At 61.4% G+C, this 18,464-nt stretch overlaps 1 protein-coding gene across 2 annotated transcripts in view; it reads right to left on the bottom strand.

Annotated features, from left to right (window-relative positions):
- Positions 1–18,464, bottom strand: part of SCUBE1 (signal peptide, CUB domain and EGF like domain containing 1) — a 130,268-nt gene that overhangs the window by 76,247 nt on the left and 35,557 nt on the right. For both annotated transcript variants that reach the window (XM_047066720.1, XM_047066719.1), the window contains exon 4: positions 3,214–3,348. In XM_047066720.1, the coding sequence (XP_046922676.1) occupies positions 3,214–3,348 (135 nt within the window). The remainder of the gene's footprint in view (positions 1–3,213; positions 3,349–18,464) is intronic.

Here is an 18,464-nt window from a genome sequence, read left to right on the forward strand (position 1 = left end):
AAATGGCCCTGGGCTCACGGGCCCTCCCGGGAGGAACAGGGATCAGGGGGCATTTAGGTGCAAAACAAGCTGGGTCTCTGCACCCCCGACACATTCTGAGTTTTGAGTGATGCTTCAGCAAGCATCACTGTGGTCGGCATGCACTCGTGGCGGGCAGTTGTCACGACCCACGGAGGCTCGGGAGGGAGGCAACCTGCCGGGTCCCCTGCGCCCGTCTCCGGCCACTGGCATTAACGAGCGGTCAGCAGATGCGCTGTGCACTTGGCCTGTCTTCTTCAGACCTTCCACACGGCCTGTGGGAGCCCTGGAAATGCTGCCGCTCGCCCCTCGGGAGGTATCCCGGAAGCTGTCTGCTGCTTTTTGGATGGACTCGTTGCCCAGATTTAAAACCTGGGAGATGGACACAAAAATCCTAATAAGAGAAGGGACTTCTTTAACCAACGTGCTGGTTGGTGCTGGTTAACAAAGACTGGGCTTGGGGCCCCCAAATCTGTACTCTGGCTAAATCTCAAGTCCTGGCGTCAGGATCCGGTCACCCCAGGGCCTTTGGGAAAGGTGAGGCACGTGGGCTCAAGGCTCTACCGCACGCTTAATTTGAGGCCCAGCCCCTGAAGTATCTGAGAGGCCCTGGAAGCCCTCCACTCTCCCCTCCAGCACGTTTCCCACCTCTGCTCAGCCGGCTTCCCACAGCTGCCCTCTCTGCACACCATCTAAACTCCTGCCCATGCTCTGGCGGCCTCCCAGGGTCCGGGCCTTGCCAGGCTCCCCTCCTCCTGGGCTCCTCTCCCCTTGGCTCACTGTGCTCCACCGCCCTCCCCTTCGTTTTGCTTTTCGCCCGAGTCTGGTCCATTCCTGCCTCAGGGCCTTTGCAGACGTGCTGCCTGGCACGCTTCCCCCAAGTCTTCCCGCGGCGGGCTCTTGGCCGTTCTGTTTCAGCTCGCGTGTGGCTTCCGCAAAGAGGAGGCCCGCCTACTTCTGTCTGTTCTGCCACCTTCTTTCTTTCCTGACCGGCCTCATCACATCACAGCTGAAGACGTGCGCTGGGATCCCGACTCCACCCTTTCCCTACGGTGTGACCTCGGGCGAGTCTCCTAACTTGACTGCTTTGGCTTCCTCCGCTGTCCCAGGGTCATAACATCCCCGCCTCACCGGGTTGCTGTGAGGGCCTAGCTCAGAGTAAGCACATGACCCCTCGGCAGCCAGCCGGCCGCTCTCCACGCTAATGTGTCCCCTGACCCTACTCCTCCGCCTGCTGCTGAGGCTTGTCCGGTGACATCCTCAGCCAGACGAGTGCCTCCGGGCCAAACCGGGTCCCGGTTACCGACAGAACGCGGCCGGGGTCTTGTACCCAGCCTCGCGTCGGTCCCCCCTTCCCGCGCACCCTCCTTTCAACCAGGGGCCTCACAGCTTCACCTGGACCCCGCTCGTGGGAAAGCTGCTCTTCAAAGCAACGGGGCAACGCCGCCTGGCTGGAAAAGAGGCTCGGCCACCCCGGCCTCGGGGACTTCACGGCTTGCTCAGAGCCGTCCCCCTGTAAAGCCCCCCTCCGCGAGGAAAGCAGGACTCCCTCCTCACCACCAACGTGCACTCGCTTCCCCATAAGTCTGCTTCCTATAAAACTCGGGTCGGGCCCCCGGTCCTCATCTGGGGCAGCTGGACCGCGCAGGCCGCAGGCTCCCAGGGAAGTCCGCACGACACAGCGGCAGCGGGCACCAGGGCGCGCAGAGCTTGGCGCCCACGTCCTTCTGGGGACACGGCAGAGTGGGGACCGCCGGGCTTGTCGCGTCCTTGAGGAAATCGCCTGAACAAGCACGGAGCATCGAAGGCATCCAGTGAAACGGCTCTGCTTCCCTATCCCGGGCTTTGGACTTTTAACTGTTTCCTTCTTTTCTTTCTCAGGAATTGCTTCCAAATAACAAGCGCACCCAGCGTCCCCCAGCCTCGCCTTGCAGCCCCTGTGGCTTTAGTGCACGCGGAACACTGCACACGCAGGGTCTCGTCCCCCCCCTTCCGGAGAGCCTGGCGGGGCACCACCACATCTCCACGCTGTGGACAAGGAGGCCGAGGTTCTCGGCTCACCGCCAGGGAGCGGCAGCACCGGAGTCGTGCCCGGCAGGCTGCGCCGGAGCCCGGGGCCTGCCCTTCTGTCCCCACGTTTCAGTGTGAGCCACTCCCTGGTCTCCTGCTGGTGCCACGGACCCCGGGCTGGGCCCTCATAGGGGCCCCTCGAGGCCCCTCCGGTATCTCCGATGTGTCAGGGGTCAGCGATGGGGGAGGGGCTCAGGCCGGGGCCAGGCGGCTGTCCTGGCCTCCTTCCCCATCTACTCTCTTGACCGCACACGATGGCCGGGCCCCAGGAGCGCTGGTCCCCGCCCCTGCCCTCAGCCCACTCCATTGCAGCACGCAGCCTGCCCCGAGATTCCAGACCTTGCCATTAACTTAAGCAAGATATGCCTCTGTGCCTTTGCAAATGCTGTTCCCTCTACCTAAAAGCCCCTCTCCTCTACGCATGTGGGTCCTGCCTTCTGGCCAGCTGTCCTACCTCACAGTCCTGCTTCTCTGGGCCCAAACTCTGACCATCCCTCCTCTGATACTGTGGACCTTCACTGCCAGGCTTGGCTGGAGGCCAGGCTCTGTCCCAGCCTGGGGCTGTCTGCAGGTTACTCCGGCTGGCCAGTGCTCCCCAGTCCCTCTGCACTGTCCCGGGCCGGCCTGCCATCCCACCCGACAACCAGAGGGAGGCAGGCTCCCGACCACAGGGACCCTCTGCTGGCTGGTGACCCGGTGAACGTTCAGAGACCAGGACATTGGCACTCGGCCTGCTCAGGTCTCCAGCCCACCTTGGGGAAGGGGACCATGGAGAATGGGGCCCCACTCTTCCTGGCCACAGCCGGCCTTCAGCCCAGAAAGGAAAACAGCTTCTCTGGTCACATCTGCCCATTTGTGGCCCCACCTCGCCTCCACATAAAAACACCAGGAACACCAGCAGTCCCGGTGTAGCGGGCGGTGGGCGGGAGCTGGGAGGAGCCCCGCGCAGAATCGACACCAGAAGCACAAAACAGCCATTCAGGCCACCACCAAACCGCACCCCGCCCCCCGCCTTGACCCTGAGGCCCCCGGAGTCGAGATGTGGAGAAGGGGGTTTCCAGGGGCCGCCGGATTCTGGGGGGCGGGGGCGGGGGCGTGTGCCTGGTCAGCACGGGCCGCACTCACCGTTGGAGCGGTGGATGCAGGTGTGCTGGTTGTCGCTGAGGAAAAAGCCACCGTGGCACTGACACTCGTAGCTGCCCATGGCATTGACGCAGATCTGTTGGCAGCCACCGTTGTTGTCCTGACACTCGTCCACATCTGCAAGGAGAGGCGGAGAGGGGGAGGGGAGAAATCGCACCTGGGGCCGGAAGTGAGAGGCGACCAGCTTCCCAGGCTGCCCAGAAGGCCCTGCACACGGCAGCACTCTGGGGACGCTCCACAGGGGGACCCCGCGGCTACACCCCGCAGGGGGGCCAGGTACTCCGCAGAGACACTGCACAGGGCTGTGCTCTACCAAGGTACTCCGCGGAGTTACTCTGTAGAGGTAGTTACGATGCTTGTAACGCCAGCTGACTGTCGGTAACCTACGCGACCGGCGCTCTTCTAAGTATCCGACGCGTACTAACTCCTTTCATCCTCACGGCAGCCCTGTAGATCAGATCCGGGTATTAGCCCATTTGCTAGATGAGGAAACCGAGGCCCAGAGGGGCCAAGTCACCTGTCCCGGGTCCCACCTGATAGTCCGACTCCCAAACCGTGGTCTCACTGATCCTGTTGGACTCTCCCTCTCCGGGAAGACTGCAGCCTGCACTGCCCTTCCCCAACCCACGGAGCCTCGCCAAGCAAATTCTCCCGTCCCCTCCATCTTCAAGCCTACCTCAGAGTTACAACCAGTAACACGAGACCCTGAAGCCTGCTTTCTGCCTCACAAATCGACTTCAAACGTCTAAGAATGGGGAATTTTTTAAAAGGCCCTGACCTCTGGCCACCAAGACGGCCGCAGAAGGCCTCTAAGCGGTCTTTCCTGCTCTCTAGGAGAGAGAGACCTCAGGGCTGACACTCGGTGTTGACCAGAGGCTGCTGGCACAAAGGCGGCTATTGGCTGAAAAGAGTCTTTATGGAGTTCTGGGCTTGAACAGAACAGCATGTTTCAATTACCAAAGTCATAACCCCTTACGCTGTCAGTTTGTGTAACGAAAGATGGGCTTCTTAAACCTTAACGTGCCGTGTCTGTATCGTCGTTTTAACAGGCAAATGTATGAAACCACAAAGGCAAGGTGAGCTACCAGCCGCTTCTAGCCAATCCCCTGGCCCCCAACACACACACACACACACACACACACACACACACACACACACACACTTTGGCCGTAAGCTTTTAATACAGTTGTCCTTCACACAGCCATCTTCCAGTACTGCAACCAGACGGATGCGGACACGTAAAGAACCAAGAAGACTGACCTGCACTGAACCAGGAGAGGACTGAGCCCTGGAGCTAGGTCAGCTGGGTCCTACTGAGGCTTAGGGACAACAGGTCGCTTCACCACCCAGGAGACCACATGGCTGCCTCCGAGGCCGATGCTGAGGCAGGCCATTATTCTCTAGCAAGCTCAAATGTCAGCTGTGTGGCAGCCCGGAGGGAGGCAGGACTCTGAACTCTAAAAGCCACGAGCAGTTACAGCTGAAGTGGGGAAGGTGGCTCTTGCTGAGAGGAGACACAGTGGGGTCCCGGGGGAGCTGGAAATGACACAGAGGGATTATTCTGAAAACCTTTCTCCACTCAACGGAGTCTTACTTACGGACGGCTCCCTAAAGGGCCACTGCCAGTGCCCCCTTTGCGGGGGGCACCTCCCCTCCAGGGGTGGCTGCCTCTGGGGGTCTGTCCCTCGCCGGCACTAGACCCTGAGCAGCTCTAAGCCAGGGACCGAGTCCTGCTCATCCTACCGATAACGACGCGAAGCTGACACTCCTCGAGGGCTCCTTATGCGTCAGGCACGGGGGCCTCACAAATATCCCCGCGCTCCACCCCTGCGGCAACCCTGAGCGACAGGCTGTGTTACGGCCTCCACTCTACAGGTGAGGGCACTGAGGCGCAGAGAACCAAAGTAACCTGAGCAAAGTCACACGGCTGCTCAGGGCAGAGGCAGGACTTAGACCCGCCGTTCACCTCCCGAGCACGCGGCTTTGCCCCGCCGCTCAGCTGGCCGTGCCAGAAAGTGTGTCGAGACCAATGCTACGAAGAGCCAGCTACTCTTAACATGAGCCTGAGCGGGGTGCCACCTTGAACGTGTTTGGGAACCCCAGATGCAAACGCAACGCCGGAGCCAGCCTGCCGTGGGTAACACGGGGCCTGTCCCAGCGTACGTGGGGTTAGTCCCGCCTCTGTCCCAAAGACCCGCCACTGAGGCACTTGCACCCCGGTGCTGGCACACGTATCACAGCGAAACCCGCTTCTGGGACTCGGTCCAGACCCCCTTCAAATCACACGCTTTGCTGTTCTTCCCATGGTTCTCAGCTTCTTTGCTCTGTACCTTGGCTTCTCCAGCCCTAGGAAAGGTTCAGTTGGTAAAACAAACCAGTTACAGGACCTCAAATGCTGCACTGGTGGCGAGAAAGCGCTGCTTTGACCCCACCGTGAACGAGCTCCCTGGAGCCCCCCGCCTGGCCCGGCCCATCTCCCTTCACTGGAAGCCAGGAACCCGAGGGCAGTTAATACTGCACGCATCTACAGAAGTTCAGGGAGCTGGCAGAGTGGCTGTGCCTTGGGACAGCCCTGTTTACACTAGCGGGGAACAATGACTCTCAAACACTGATGAATAATTTGAAACAAATGCAAGGCCGTGTAAACATTTCTTTTCCCCGCTCCCAAATGACAAAGCCCCAAGATTAAGCAGGGAGGGAAGGGGGCGGCCCCCTCTGCGCCCTTTTTCCACTGTGGTCCCAACACAGGCCTCCCTCGAGCCGGGCAGGAAACCACAGCCTCACAATCCCTTTGGGGAGCCTGCGGTCGTCACCGGCTTCTCTAAGGGCTGGGTCGGGGGCCTGATGCCCACCGCATGCCCCTCACACCCCCGTGGCTCAGCCCTCCACGCGGGGCTCACAGTCAAGTCTGAAGAGGGACCAGCTGGAGGAGCTGGGGCCGTGGGTCGGCCACCCACCGGGCTCGGGCAGACTGGGTTCACCTGGAGGCCCTGGCCTACGGCCCCTGGGCCCTCCTGATGGGGGCAAGCCCGGCACACATTGTTCCTTGGCCCCCTCAGGACTTAGAAAACTCTGTCATGAGAGGTCCTGCGGGGCAAGGAGGGAGCCTACATGTGGGAGTTCTGGCTCTGGCCTTTCCCCGCTCTCCTGCGATCTGGTTTCTCTCGACGAGGACGCCTCAAGCCCAATCACGGCGACGAGAGCCGGTTCCCCGAGTAGTTCTGCTTAACACACCACCCCCGACCTTACACGCTCATGTCTCTGACACTCCTCCTCTCTGAAGTCTTCCCGGCGCCCGGAAGACTGTGTTCGTCCCCTGTGCCCAGGCTTGCTCTGCCCCGGACCTCGGGCTCGGTCGTCCTGTCTCTGCTCTGGGCTGAAGAGGGCCCTGAGTCTTTATATCCCTGTGCCCCGCTGACGGTCAGACCGAGCGGGTGCTCAAGTGTCCGCAGGAAGAACCGAATGGCACACGTGTGTCTGCACTCGCCACCGATGGGGAGCTCGCGACCCACAAAGGCCAGTCCCCTGGAGCGGCGTGCTGTCCCGGTTCCTTCTGGGCACACGGAGGGGGCTCGTTCGGGGCTCCCCGCAGCTGCACTTATCTCCGCTGTTCTCGGAACAGCCCCCTGTTCACGCTTGCCTTCCTGTGATCACACCCACCTCCTCCTGGGATGCCCTCTCCCTCCTTGTCCAGACGGAAGTTCTTGCCTTTGAGAACCAGCCAACAGGCTTTCGTTCATCAGTTCCCTCCACAAACACTGGGCGCCTACTACGTGCCACGCTCCCCAAGGGCCGCCAGGGCACCACAGTGAACCCAGCTGCTGCCGTACTGGACCTGAGCAGAGGCGGGAGGCTTCGTGGAGGGCCGGGCCGGGGGCGGCAGGGAGGTCTGTGACCCGAGGCCGGGGGAGGAAGAGGTGTCGCAGAAGCCGACTCTCGCCGAAGGGGCGTGGCAGGGCACAGATGGGGAAGGGCCCGCGACCGCTGGGGCAGAGGAGGAGTTCTGGAAGCTGTGCAGCCTACACACCCCCCGTCAAGGAGAGCCCAAGGGCCCTCACAAACCCTGGCTCTGTCCGGGTCCCCCTGACCCCCGTTCTCACCGGTGCTGCCGGGGGAGGGGACAGTCCTCGGGGAAGATGTCTGCGCAGCCCGACAAGCCACAGTAGCGCCACCGCCATGGCCTTGGGCAGAGGCTGAGCCCGCTGCGTGCAGTGAGGGCCCTGAGCAAGCCTGTTTCCGATCCAGGCTGCACGATGCCTGAGTGGGCTCTGGGTGGGATACAGGGGCTGCTCTGCCTCTGAATCCTGCCGGCAGCTCATGGTCCTTCATCTGCTTTTGCGGCCACACTGGAATGTTCCCAGAAGGCAGGGAGCGCCCTGGCCCGAGGACTTTGCGATAAAGCAGAGAGGAGGCCCTGTGGGTTTGGGGGCAGACCTGAGGCTCCTAGTGGGAAACTCTTTTAACTGGCAATGGAAGAGCTGATGACTACACTGTGCAGGAACGACCCCAGCAGCCGCAGCGCTGCGAGGGTCTCGGGTGGCCCTCTGTCAGGGGCTGCCTGCCCCGGCCGGGCCACTCTCTGGAAGGCCCCAGCCTGCAGCACCCTCCCATTCCCGCCCCCCAGCCCCCGGCCTTAACACACAAACACATCTCTGTGCCACTGGGACTGGTAGAGCCCCTGACTCTTTTGGGCCGGGGTGGGGGCAGCGGGCGAAGGGTGCTGGGAGGGGCGGGGCGGGGACACTGAGCCGCGGCTGGCCACGGCGGCAGGGGGCCCTTGGCCGGCGGGGCTGAGGGACACCCTCAGAAACGGACCATCCCAGTGCAGTCTGGGATAAGACATGGGGCCGCCGCTCTGTGCAGGCTGCTCCCCAGCCTGAGGCCCAGCGTCTGGGGGTACGGTGAGCACTCACTCGTCCAGCCGACGGCTGAGGGAGGACGGAAGGTGGGAGGCAGACCGGCAGACCAGGGTGCCAAGAGGGGCTTCACTCCAGCCCTGCCCTCCCCTGGCCTGAGCAGCCCCCTTCTGTCCCTCCCACCACCCGAGCAGTGGCCAAGGATGCCGACTTCCTCACCACCCTGCCCGTCTGTTTTGCCTCCACTACTGTGCCGCAGCCCTGGGTCGGGCCCCAACTCCTGCCCGAAGGCACGGTCAGTGTGCTTCTCCTAGGCCTCCGGGCCCCCAGCCTCCCCTCCCAATCCCAGCGGCCACTGTGACCAGTTCTAGTCGGAAGAGGCCAGGGCACCTCGGCACCACAGACGGAGTCCGAGCGGGGTCTCTGGGGTCAGGTGCCCCCACCTTACACCGTAGCGCCTGACGGGAGGTCTGGGTGCTGGGGTCGGGGGGAGACAGCCCTCAGCTGGCTCTCCGGCCCATGTCTGCTCGGTGGGCCCGCCGGTCCCGAGCACGAGAGTGCTGCGTCTGAGATGGGCTCATGGGCGGCTGCTCTCTCTAGCCGACGCCCACAGGCTGTAGGTTGATCTGGTTCCGAAAGGCCTCTGCAGGCAGGGCTGCGGTTTGCCCATGAGGTCTGTTTATTTTTATTAATAGCTGGCTGTTTGTCCTCCTTTGGACCAAGAATCCAGGTTTGCAGTTATTTATAACAACTAAAAATTACTTCTGGACCCAGCTTTGCTTGCTTTGTGTTTCCCACGAACATTTCACGATTCGAAACAGAGACTCTGTGTTCTGCCCGGGCCCCACCCGTGTTCTCGTGGCTGCCAAGGGCCTACTATGTGTCAGACCCCGTGCCTGGCCCCGACACCACAGGTCCCACCGAGGGTCCGAGGACAGAGGCAGAGGCCCCGGCCCATCGCAGGAACCGAACTTGACCTCCAACCCTGAGAGCTCCCTCCTGGTCCCTGAGGGCTGAGGCCCCAACCCTCCCCTGGCCCCTGTCAGAAGGGAGGCTTAGGCACAAAAGCCTCTTGGCCATCGAGCGGCTCTTGCAAAATTACATTTGATGAGTTAAGTGTAAATAAATGAGAACCAGATGGATTAGATTTCGGGTAAAATACACACGGGTCTCAGAGCTTTGAGGCCTGGGTTCTGCCAGATCCAGAACATTCCCTGAGCTGTCAGAGGTGCTGGCAGAGGCAGGGGGAGGTATGACGGGGCCTCCCGGGACCTCTCCGCTTCCTGGTCTGGGCATCAGCTGGGCCTTCTCTGGGGGGCCTGACTCTTAAGCAGGTCAGCCGTATGCAGAAGACACACGGTCCCCCACCGTAGCCCTGCTCTGACCCTGAGCCCCCTGGGTTGGGCCTGGAGGTTGCTGCCTGGTCCGACTGAGGACCACTCTCTTTACGCTGTCTCTGCGATGTCTCCCTGGGACCGCTGCCCACGGGCTCTAACTCTTTTCCTACCAGGTCACACCAGCTGGGGTGTAAGATTCGGTGAGTAACTTGCTGCGTGACCTTGGGCACGTCACTTACCCCTTTCGGGCCTTGGTCTCCTTCTTCACAAAACGGGGATAACAGGCACCTTAAGTTGTCTGGGGGACTAAAGGAACTAATGCAGCGAAGGACTCGGCTGGGTGCCTGGCACACACACACCACCCGTGAACGTTAACAACCGTTGAACAAAGCCGCTGCCAGGGCTTCGGGGAATCACAGGTGTGAACGTGCCCCAGGGGACGGTAAGGTCCCCGCCACACCGGAAAGTGACACCAAGCTGCGTCCAAGGGGGCCCCCAGTGTGGCCTCAGCAGAGCAGCTTCAGCTTCCGGAACTGCTCCCTCCTGACACAGGTTCTGGCTAGCTCACCACCCTGTCACCCTTCTCTGGGGGACCGCAGTCTATCAGGGGCTTCACGTTGGCTCAGAACTGGACTCAGAGCCACGCGTGTGGCCTGCTCGGGCTGTGGGACAAGCCCCGGCCTCTGCACGTGCCACCTCAGCCTTCATTCATTGAGATACGACTCACGTTACATAAAATTCACCGCCTTAAGGAGGACGGGTCAGTGGTTCTTGGCACATTCACGAGGTGGTGTGAACATCACCAAGATCTGATTCCAGAACGTTTCCCACCACCCCCAAGAGACACCCTGTGCCCATTTTCAGTCAAGCCCAATTCTCCCCTCCCCCAGCCCCCGGCAACCATTAGCTTACTTTCCGCCTCTACGAACGTGCCTGTTCTGGACCTTTCATACCACTGGGGCCACACAGCGTGCGTCCTCCGCGTCTGGCTTCTCTGACACCCCATGACGTCTTCGAGGTCCTCCCACGGCGGAGCACACGTCATTCGTTCTTATGCCTGAATAATATTCCATCGTCCGGATAGACCACGTTTTGTCGACCCGTCCACCAGCTGCGGGACGCCTGGGTGGTCTCCCCCTCCTTAGCTGTGAGGACACACGCTGCTGTGAACGCCACGTACGAGCCTTTGAGTGAACACGTTTAAACTCTCTCGGGTGGGTACCTAGGCACGGCATCATCGGGTCATAAGGTGATTCCACGTTTCACTTCTGGAGGCGCTGTCACACTGCTTCCCACGGTGGTGGCACCATTCCACGTTCCCATCGGCAAAATACGAGGGTTCCAATGTCTCCACGTCCTTGCCAACTCTTCCTGTTTTCCATTTTTTAAAACGATAGACATCCTGGTGGTTGTGACATGGCACCTTATCGTGGCTTTGACTCACGTTTCCCTAATGACGCCAAGCACCTTTCCACGTGCTTGCCGTCCGTTGGCACATCCTTTCTGGAGCAGTGTCTATTCAAATCCCTCGCCCACTTTTACACGGGGTTGTCTTTCTACTGGTGAGTTCTGAGAGTTCTTTGTGTGTCGCAGATACTAGACCCTTACCAGACATATGGTTGGCAAACACGTTTGCATTCTGTGGGCACAACCTCCTGTAAAGCAGCCTTGGGAGCACGGTGCCCTGGGCGCTGTGCCCCGGTGGGGCCCAGGTCCACGAGGCCTGCGCTCCTCTTGGGCTCCGATCTCGGGAGATGTCACCCTGTCCCACGGCTTTAACTGCCGCCTATTTGCCAATGCCGCTAAGACCTCTAGGCCCGCTTGCTCCACTGTCCTCAGGCTGAGATATCAACGGCTGACCCAGATGTCCAAAGCCACGACAAACCTAACACGGCCCTTGCTGGACTCCTGATCTGACCTCCTGTGAGAACGGAACAGAACAGAGCGAAGCCTGGCCCCGCCCTCAGCCTTCCCCATCTCAGCCAATGGCAGCACAGCTCACGGTGGCTTCTGTCATCCTGGAGCCCTCCCTTCCCCGCTCCCCGCCTCTAAGCCCTTAGCAGGTGTGGTCCTCAGCTCTGCCTGCAGACCCAGCTCCCCGCCCCCTCCCCTCAGGTGGCCGGGTCCAGCTCCCCTCCTCCCCGGCCTGGATTACAGCGGTGGCATCCCAGGTCTCCCTCCTTCCACCCTGGTCTCGCCACCCCGCTAAACCACCCTGGAGAGTGTCAACCAGCCACGCTATCCCCTGCCTGAAAGCCTCCAAAGGATTCCTCGTCGGCTTCGAATAAAACACAAACTCCCCTCTCTGGCCGGCGAGGCCCAAGCGAACTGCTCCGTCCACGCCGGGGGAAACACCTCTGACTGTGTCGCTCTCTCCCCAGGGAATGCAGAGTCCTCGAGAGGGAGGACCATGGCTGTCTCGAGTGTTGCTGTATCTCAGGGTTTGACATAGTGCCTGAGGCACATAAGCCACATCCGTGGGCCGAGTGACCGACTGACAACTACAAAATGTGGCTGGGGGCGGTGGCTCTGGCCCGGAGGCCCTGGTTCTCGGCCTGTCCCACAAGGGCTGCCCTGTGTGGCCCCGGAGGGGCTGCTTGGCGACACCCAGTTCCCGGATCCAGCCAAGGAAGCAGCTCTGGGTGAGTGAGAAGCCTGAGTGCTGGCCGGGGGGGCCCGGGGGGCAGAGGCTGCGGGCCCGTTGGGAGGGCGAGTGAGGGCTGGTCAGAGAAGAGCTGTGCTCGTTTATTCACCCGCGTCAGCCTTGCCTGGGAGTGAGCCCTGTCGGGGACGGGGGGGGGGTGGGATCGGGGTGGAGGAGGCGGCCTGTGAGCTTTGCTGCTCGATGGACGAGCGAAGCCACACAGGGCTCTTGCCACGTCAGCCCTGCCCACAGCGTCTGGTGTCCTCCTCCCTCGCCAGTGCCTTCAGCGGTACAAGGACAAACGTCTTCGGCCAGAGAAAAGCCGTTCTAAGCGGGCAGCGCTTTAAGAAGCAGGTAGAGGGGACGGGGGTTTGGAGGCGGCGGGACGCGCCCCTGAGGGACGCCGCCCTGGCCCCCGGCACAACGCCACGGCAAGACCAGCTCTTCCTTTAATGTCTCAAGCACGGGCGGGAGAGGGGGCTGCAGGTGGCGGCAGGGGAGCCGTGCGCCCTGAGCTCCTGCTCGGTGCCGGGCGTGCTCGTGACAGCGTCTCACCCAGGGCCTCAGCCCGAGGCAGCGGGGGCGTCATAACCAGGAGCTTCGAGGGGCGAACGGCCCGCCCTCGGTCACAACACGAGCGCGCCGGTGCCAGGCTGGGAACCGGACACTTTCATCCCTGCGGCCTCGGGCCTCTGACAGCCCAGCTGTGAACGCGATCCTGGCCGGACGTCTGTGGCAGGCACTCGGGTTTTAAAAACTTCTTTTGATGGGGAGAAGAACAGAGGACTGGGAAGGGGGAAGGGGAGGAAACCCAAACAAACAAATCCCGGAACCAAAGGGAGAAGCCGTGAGAAAAGAAAGGGGAAAGGCTCTGACGGATTCTTCGTGAACATCCTCAGAAATAAAACAGGCCCCTCTGGGTGCGGTTAGTTCCCCCTCGGGCCTGTGCGCGGGGCGGGCCGGGCACACGCACGGCCCATGGAACCCGGGAGGGCCCCGGAGCTCCCGAGGCCACCCGGCTGACACAGTCCTTCCTGCCGGACGCTGGCCACGGCACGTGACTTACTCCCGGCACGTGCTTCCCAGCCTCGGTACTGCCTGGAATTCTGGACCAATTCTTCCCAATTAAACTCTATGGCTTCTTCCGCTTTTTTCAAAGCTGTTGAGTATAAAAACCAGTGTCCTCCCCACGAGTGTCAGCACCGCCAGAAGTTCTCCGTGAAGGTGGGGCCCCCAGGCCCCGCGGGCTCCCGCCCCTGAACGGCCACGGTGCCTTAACTGGGCCCGCTGTGGACTAGTTGGTTCCTTCCCACACTAAGTGGTCCTTTGCTGACAGGCCCTGGGTGGGCCATGGAGCTACAACGGGATGGGAAAAGGTTTTGTGCCGACTTAAGAAAATGGCAGAGGGGCTGTAAGGGGGCGGACGTGGAGGGGTGAGTGTGGGCACCAAGGGGCTCCCCGGAAAAGGGGGCACCGAGGGTGGCTGACGTGCTGGGAGACCACCACGGCTCCCCGTGGCCAAGCCCACCCTTTCTAGCCCATTTGTGGCCCTTCTCCCCTCAAGACACGCAGCACGGCTCCCTATCACTTGTCCAACAAAACTATTTAAGATTTTGAATTTACAAGGAATTCTGAAAAACAGTGGGAAAAAACGGGTCAACAGTCCTACGCTCTGGCTGCGACCATAACCATAGGCATCTATTTTGTTTCTGTCTTTTCTCGTGGGCCGATGTTCTCCTAGTGCAAACGGGTCTCTCTGTATGTGACCTGCTCGTTCACCCTTCACTGAAAGCAGCGCTTTCCGGGGCTCATCCCTGGTGCCCTCCTCACCTGCTGCCTGTCCAGCCGGCAGGCGACCCCCGCTCAACCACTTGGTGCACTTGTCTCTGTTCTGGACCCCGTTAGTAAACTCCCCTACGAGGGACACAGGGCACGTAGAGCCCTTTCCGTTTTAGGGTTTCTTTTCTTCAGATGGATTCCCAGAGGTGGAGTCCCAGCCAGAGACTGCCAGCTTTTCGCTTCTCATCCCTCCCCACGGGACGCCCTTAATCTGCTGGTTTTGCCACCTTGGAGCCTGCCTGCGCCGGCCTCTGCCTCTTCCGAAGTCCCTTCCTAGTGCCCACGTCTTCCCGCAGAGAGCCTTCCGTGATCAGCCCCGTGTGTCCGTTCGTTCACGCCCTCACTCAATGAGGGCGCAGTGAACGCCAAGGCAAGGCCTGCCCTCAGGGAGCTGCCCGGCCAGGGAGAGAGAGGTGGGGGAATCAGGAGGGATTAACTACTGTGGGGGTGGGGGGGGGGCTGGGGCGGAGGGCTGCAGGGGAAAAGAGCGTGTGTGCGAGGGCTCAGAGGCCACACTGACAGGCGGAGGGGTCTCTCTCTCTCTCTGCCGCGTGCGGACAAGCACGGGGAAAAGACGTGCTCGGTGGTGGGATGTGGTGGGATGCACGTGTGCGTGAGTGCACGTGTGTGTGTGCGCGTGTGCGGCTGCAGCAGCCCCGGGTGGGGCCCCGGTGGCTGTGGAAGGGGGGCCGGGAGGCAGGCTTGAGTCTGGGATGTGCCCGACGCGCAGCCGAAGGGGACCCCTGACATGCTCGCACCTGCAGACACAAATCTCCAGGTCTCGGGCATTTAGCCGACAGAAACTACCCTCTTACGTGTCACCGTACTCCGAGCCCACTCTCCTGCCTGGCTAGGCCTCTCCCACCTCTAGGCTTTGCACCTGTTACGCCTCCTCCCCTCACCCCATCTCTACCCGCCACCCGGTGCCCTGTCACTCGGTCCCGGTGGGGTGAGCTGCGTCCCATACTTGGTTTAGCATTAATTACGCCACGAAGATCATCTCAGGACCCCCTGACCTGGCAGATAAGGGCACTCAGGAGGCATCTTTGGACCCAGAGATCACAGATCCTTCCTTCCAGGCATTTCTAACCAGCCCGCCACGGCAGCAGTGGCTCTCAGAGCCCACAGGCTGCCAGGCGCCCACATCCCGGGCTTTGATTACAGTCTCACCTCTTGGCCACATGATTACGCGACAACAGCGAGGAAAGTTCTGACAGAACACCGGGAAAGCAGCCTAAAAACACCCGTGCGTGATCGTAACCGCGGAAAGTCAGGGCTGCATGCAGACGACACGGGCAAGAACCCGGGGACGCGAAGACCGCAGAGCGGGGCGGGTGGGGAGCTTGTGGGGGTTTCCTTCCGTGCAGTCTGTACTCCCTTAACATTTCTGTATAATCGGCACACAGGCGGAAGACGGCTGCGTGAACAGAACTTTTCAGCCCTGCGTGAGGGGCACTGTGACTCCTCAGTTCGAACGCAGGGTGGGAGGCAAGTCCCCTGAAGGCCGAGCTGGAGTGCTTGGGACAGGAAGAGAGAGCGCCGGCCCCTTGGGCAGGGGGAGCACAGGGCTGCGAGGCGCCCCGGGACAGGCTCAATATGCACGCGGAGCAAAGGCGCGGCTGGCCGGCATGGCAGGGGGAGCCCAGGCCACGAGGGGCTGGCTGCCAGGCCGAGGTAGTGACTCCCCGGCGGCAACAGGGGCCCCAGGAAGACCCCACTCAGGGGGGACCTCCGCTAAAGCTTGTCCCAAGTGACTGCACGGGCGTCTGGCCCCTCGGTGGCCAGTGAGCGGGCGCGCCAGGGGAGGGAAAGTCGGCCTGTGGGATGGGACCCTCTTCCCCCCGTTAAGGCAGCCCAGGAGGTTGCTGAAGACCCCGGCCGAGCAGCTGGGTGGCTGCCGTGGCTCCCCACGTCCCACAAGCAGGCGTCACAGCTGGGCACAGGACGTCTCTACTAGCCGGTCTATTTCCAGCCGCACGCGGTTGGGACGAGACGGGTGACGGGGAGGGACGGTGGAGCCGGCAATACACGGGGCTGGCTAGCGGCCACCGTAAACACGGGGCTAGGCCTGTGGTGCCGGGCGAGCAGGGTCACGGCAACATCTGTCCAGAGGCAGTCAGGCTCAACAAACGTCCAGGGTGACCCCAAACCCCGGCGAGGGCCCAGGCGGCTCCAAAGTAAGCAAGATGGTTGGCAGAGGTTCTGGAGGTTCTGGGACACTCATACGTGTTGACTGATGCCCCCTTTTAGGCACATGGCTCATCTCTGGTTTGGGATGTCTGTTTTGGTTGGTAGAGTATTTTTAAAGAGTCTTCACAGGACCCTTAGTTTTTGTTTATTGCTCAGATTCTGACCGAGCCCCTGGCACATAGACCGCAAACAAGATGGAGGAAAGAGTCTGCCGGCCCGTCGCGTCCTCTGCAACTGGGCGTTTTTCTTTGCCGTTTATGGACTTGGCACGTTCTGCCCTGGGACAGAGCAGGACTTCTTCCCCAGGCTCCCAAATCAAGACTTGGTCAACGGTGGGGCTGGCACAGGGGGAGTGACGATCGATCGATTTCAGCCGGGTCCTACCAACGGGAAGGTTGGCCTCATACAGTGATGCGGTCCCTGCCCTGGCCCCCCAGCCAGAGGGAGCGCAGGAAGGAGGAGAAGGCAGCGCAGCTCCTGAGGCCTGCTGGGCGCCCCCGTGCTCTCACACAGACCACCTCGCAGCGTTTCTGTAGCCCCCTCCCTGGAGTGACAGCGGACAGCTGCCCCCCAACACGCTGCTAGGAAGGGAGCTGGGAGCCAGGCTCCATGTGTCAACTCCCAGGTCCCCGTCTCCCCTCGTCTGGAACAGAGACCAGCAGGGGCTGGGCGTGGGGTCGGGGACACAGGGCGCTGCAGTCCCACAGGCTGCGGGGGACGCCTCCGCGGCAGATCTCTGCAGCTCTGAGTGCACTGATGCTCTGCCCCTGTGGCAGGCTTGTGCACCCACCACGATCAAATCGTGTTCCCCTGGATGGTCAGAATCAAACATTCCGTCCCGTCTCCAGCCACCTGCCGTCCCCCCATCCCACAAATGAGCCTGTGCTGGGCCTGGGGAAAAGAGCAGAGTCACGCCGGAGTCTCGCCCTCCAGGGACCTCCTGAGGCATTAGGGGAGGCCCCAGAGAGGTCCCGTGACAAGCCTGGGGGCTGTGGGCGCCCACGGGAGGAGTGTGTAGCTTCTGGAGGGCCTGAGGGACAAGTGGGAGTCAGCCCTGCATCCGTAAAGAGCGGGGGGAAGGGCGGTTCGGGCAGAAGGGACATCTGCTTATGGACTTGGCGGGCTCTGTCCGGGGACAGACAAGGTGCATAGGGGCAAGGATGCTGCCGGGCAGGATGGGGCGGCGTGTTTAGGGGAACGAAAGCTGCTTGGCCGGCTGGAGATGCCAGTTCTGGGAAAATCAGAGAGAGAGAGACGGACAGGGGCTGCGTCTGGCAGAGGCCGGGAGGACACAGCAGTGGGCTCAACCCCTGTCCTCGAGGACATGCCATGCCACCGAGTCATCGAATCACAAGATGCTGGAGAGTAAGGAAGGGCTCTGACACCACAGCCAGGCTAGGGGTTCCAAACAGTGCTCCAGCACCCCCTTGCAGCGGGTGCTCTGCAGAGAGCAGGGCTCTCACTCCGGCCGGCCCTGCCCTCCCACTGCAGCCAGGGCAGTGCCACCACTGCGGGAGTCGGCTCGTACTTAAGGGTTCTGCTGCTAGAAGTCTGAGAACTAGCGGGCACATCCCACCCCTCCGTTTCACAGATGATGGGGAAACTGAGGCTCGGAGAGGTGGGGAGTTTTCCAGAGTCCCCAAACAAGTCCACGGTCCAAAGGGCCGGGCCCGAGACATTGCCTTTCCACCCCAGCACCGCCTGGCCCCCTCTGCTCTCCCACACTCCTCCCTGTCCCCATCCTGAGCTGGGTGTAGGCAGGAGGCCACACAAGCTCACTCTACCCCCAAAACGCCCCTGGGTCTGAATCAACCCCCCTCCCCACACCCCTAGTTCTACAGTGGTTTGGGGGGAAGAAGGAAGCCCATTTATAACGATGCACAAGTTTCCAGCGTTTTTCTTTTTCTCAGGTTAAAGAACCTCCACCAGATGAACAGTTGTAAAAAGCTGGGGGGAGGAGCGGGCCTGACTCTGGCTGGTCCTGGCAGGGCAAGTCCCTCCAACCAGGCGTGTTCCCATCACCTGAATGTGGGCCAAGAGTGGGGAAGGGTGGGGCACAGATAAAGAGAACAGGAAGAGACCTCTGGAGTTCACCTTAAAAAACACTGGTGTTTGTGACTGTGCGAAGCTCGTCAGTTTCACATTAAAGTGGGCGGCGTTTCTTTCCCGGCAAGAAATGCATTTGAGCTGTTGAAGTATAAAGACAAATAAACAGAGGCAACTGGAACCTTCTTCGTGAGGGGTGTGAGGGAGCAGCACATTGTCTCCAGCTGTCCTCCAGGATGAGAGGGGGTGCCTTCAAAAGGGCCTAGGCAGCGCGACCCTTTCATCCCGCCAGGGAAGGCCCAGCCGCCACCCGGAGCATCT

The sequence above is a fragment of the Lynx rufus genome, unplaced genomic scaffold (genome assembly GCF_022079265.1).
Source record: "Lynx rufus isolate CCGP_SWC_20201006 ecotype Redwood Valley unplaced genomic scaffold, mLynRuf1.p SCAF_7, whole genome shotgun sequence".
In the NCBI taxonomy this organism is placed as follows: domain Eukaryota; kingdom Metazoa; phylum Chordata; class Mammalia; order Carnivora; family Felidae; genus Lynx; species Lynx rufus.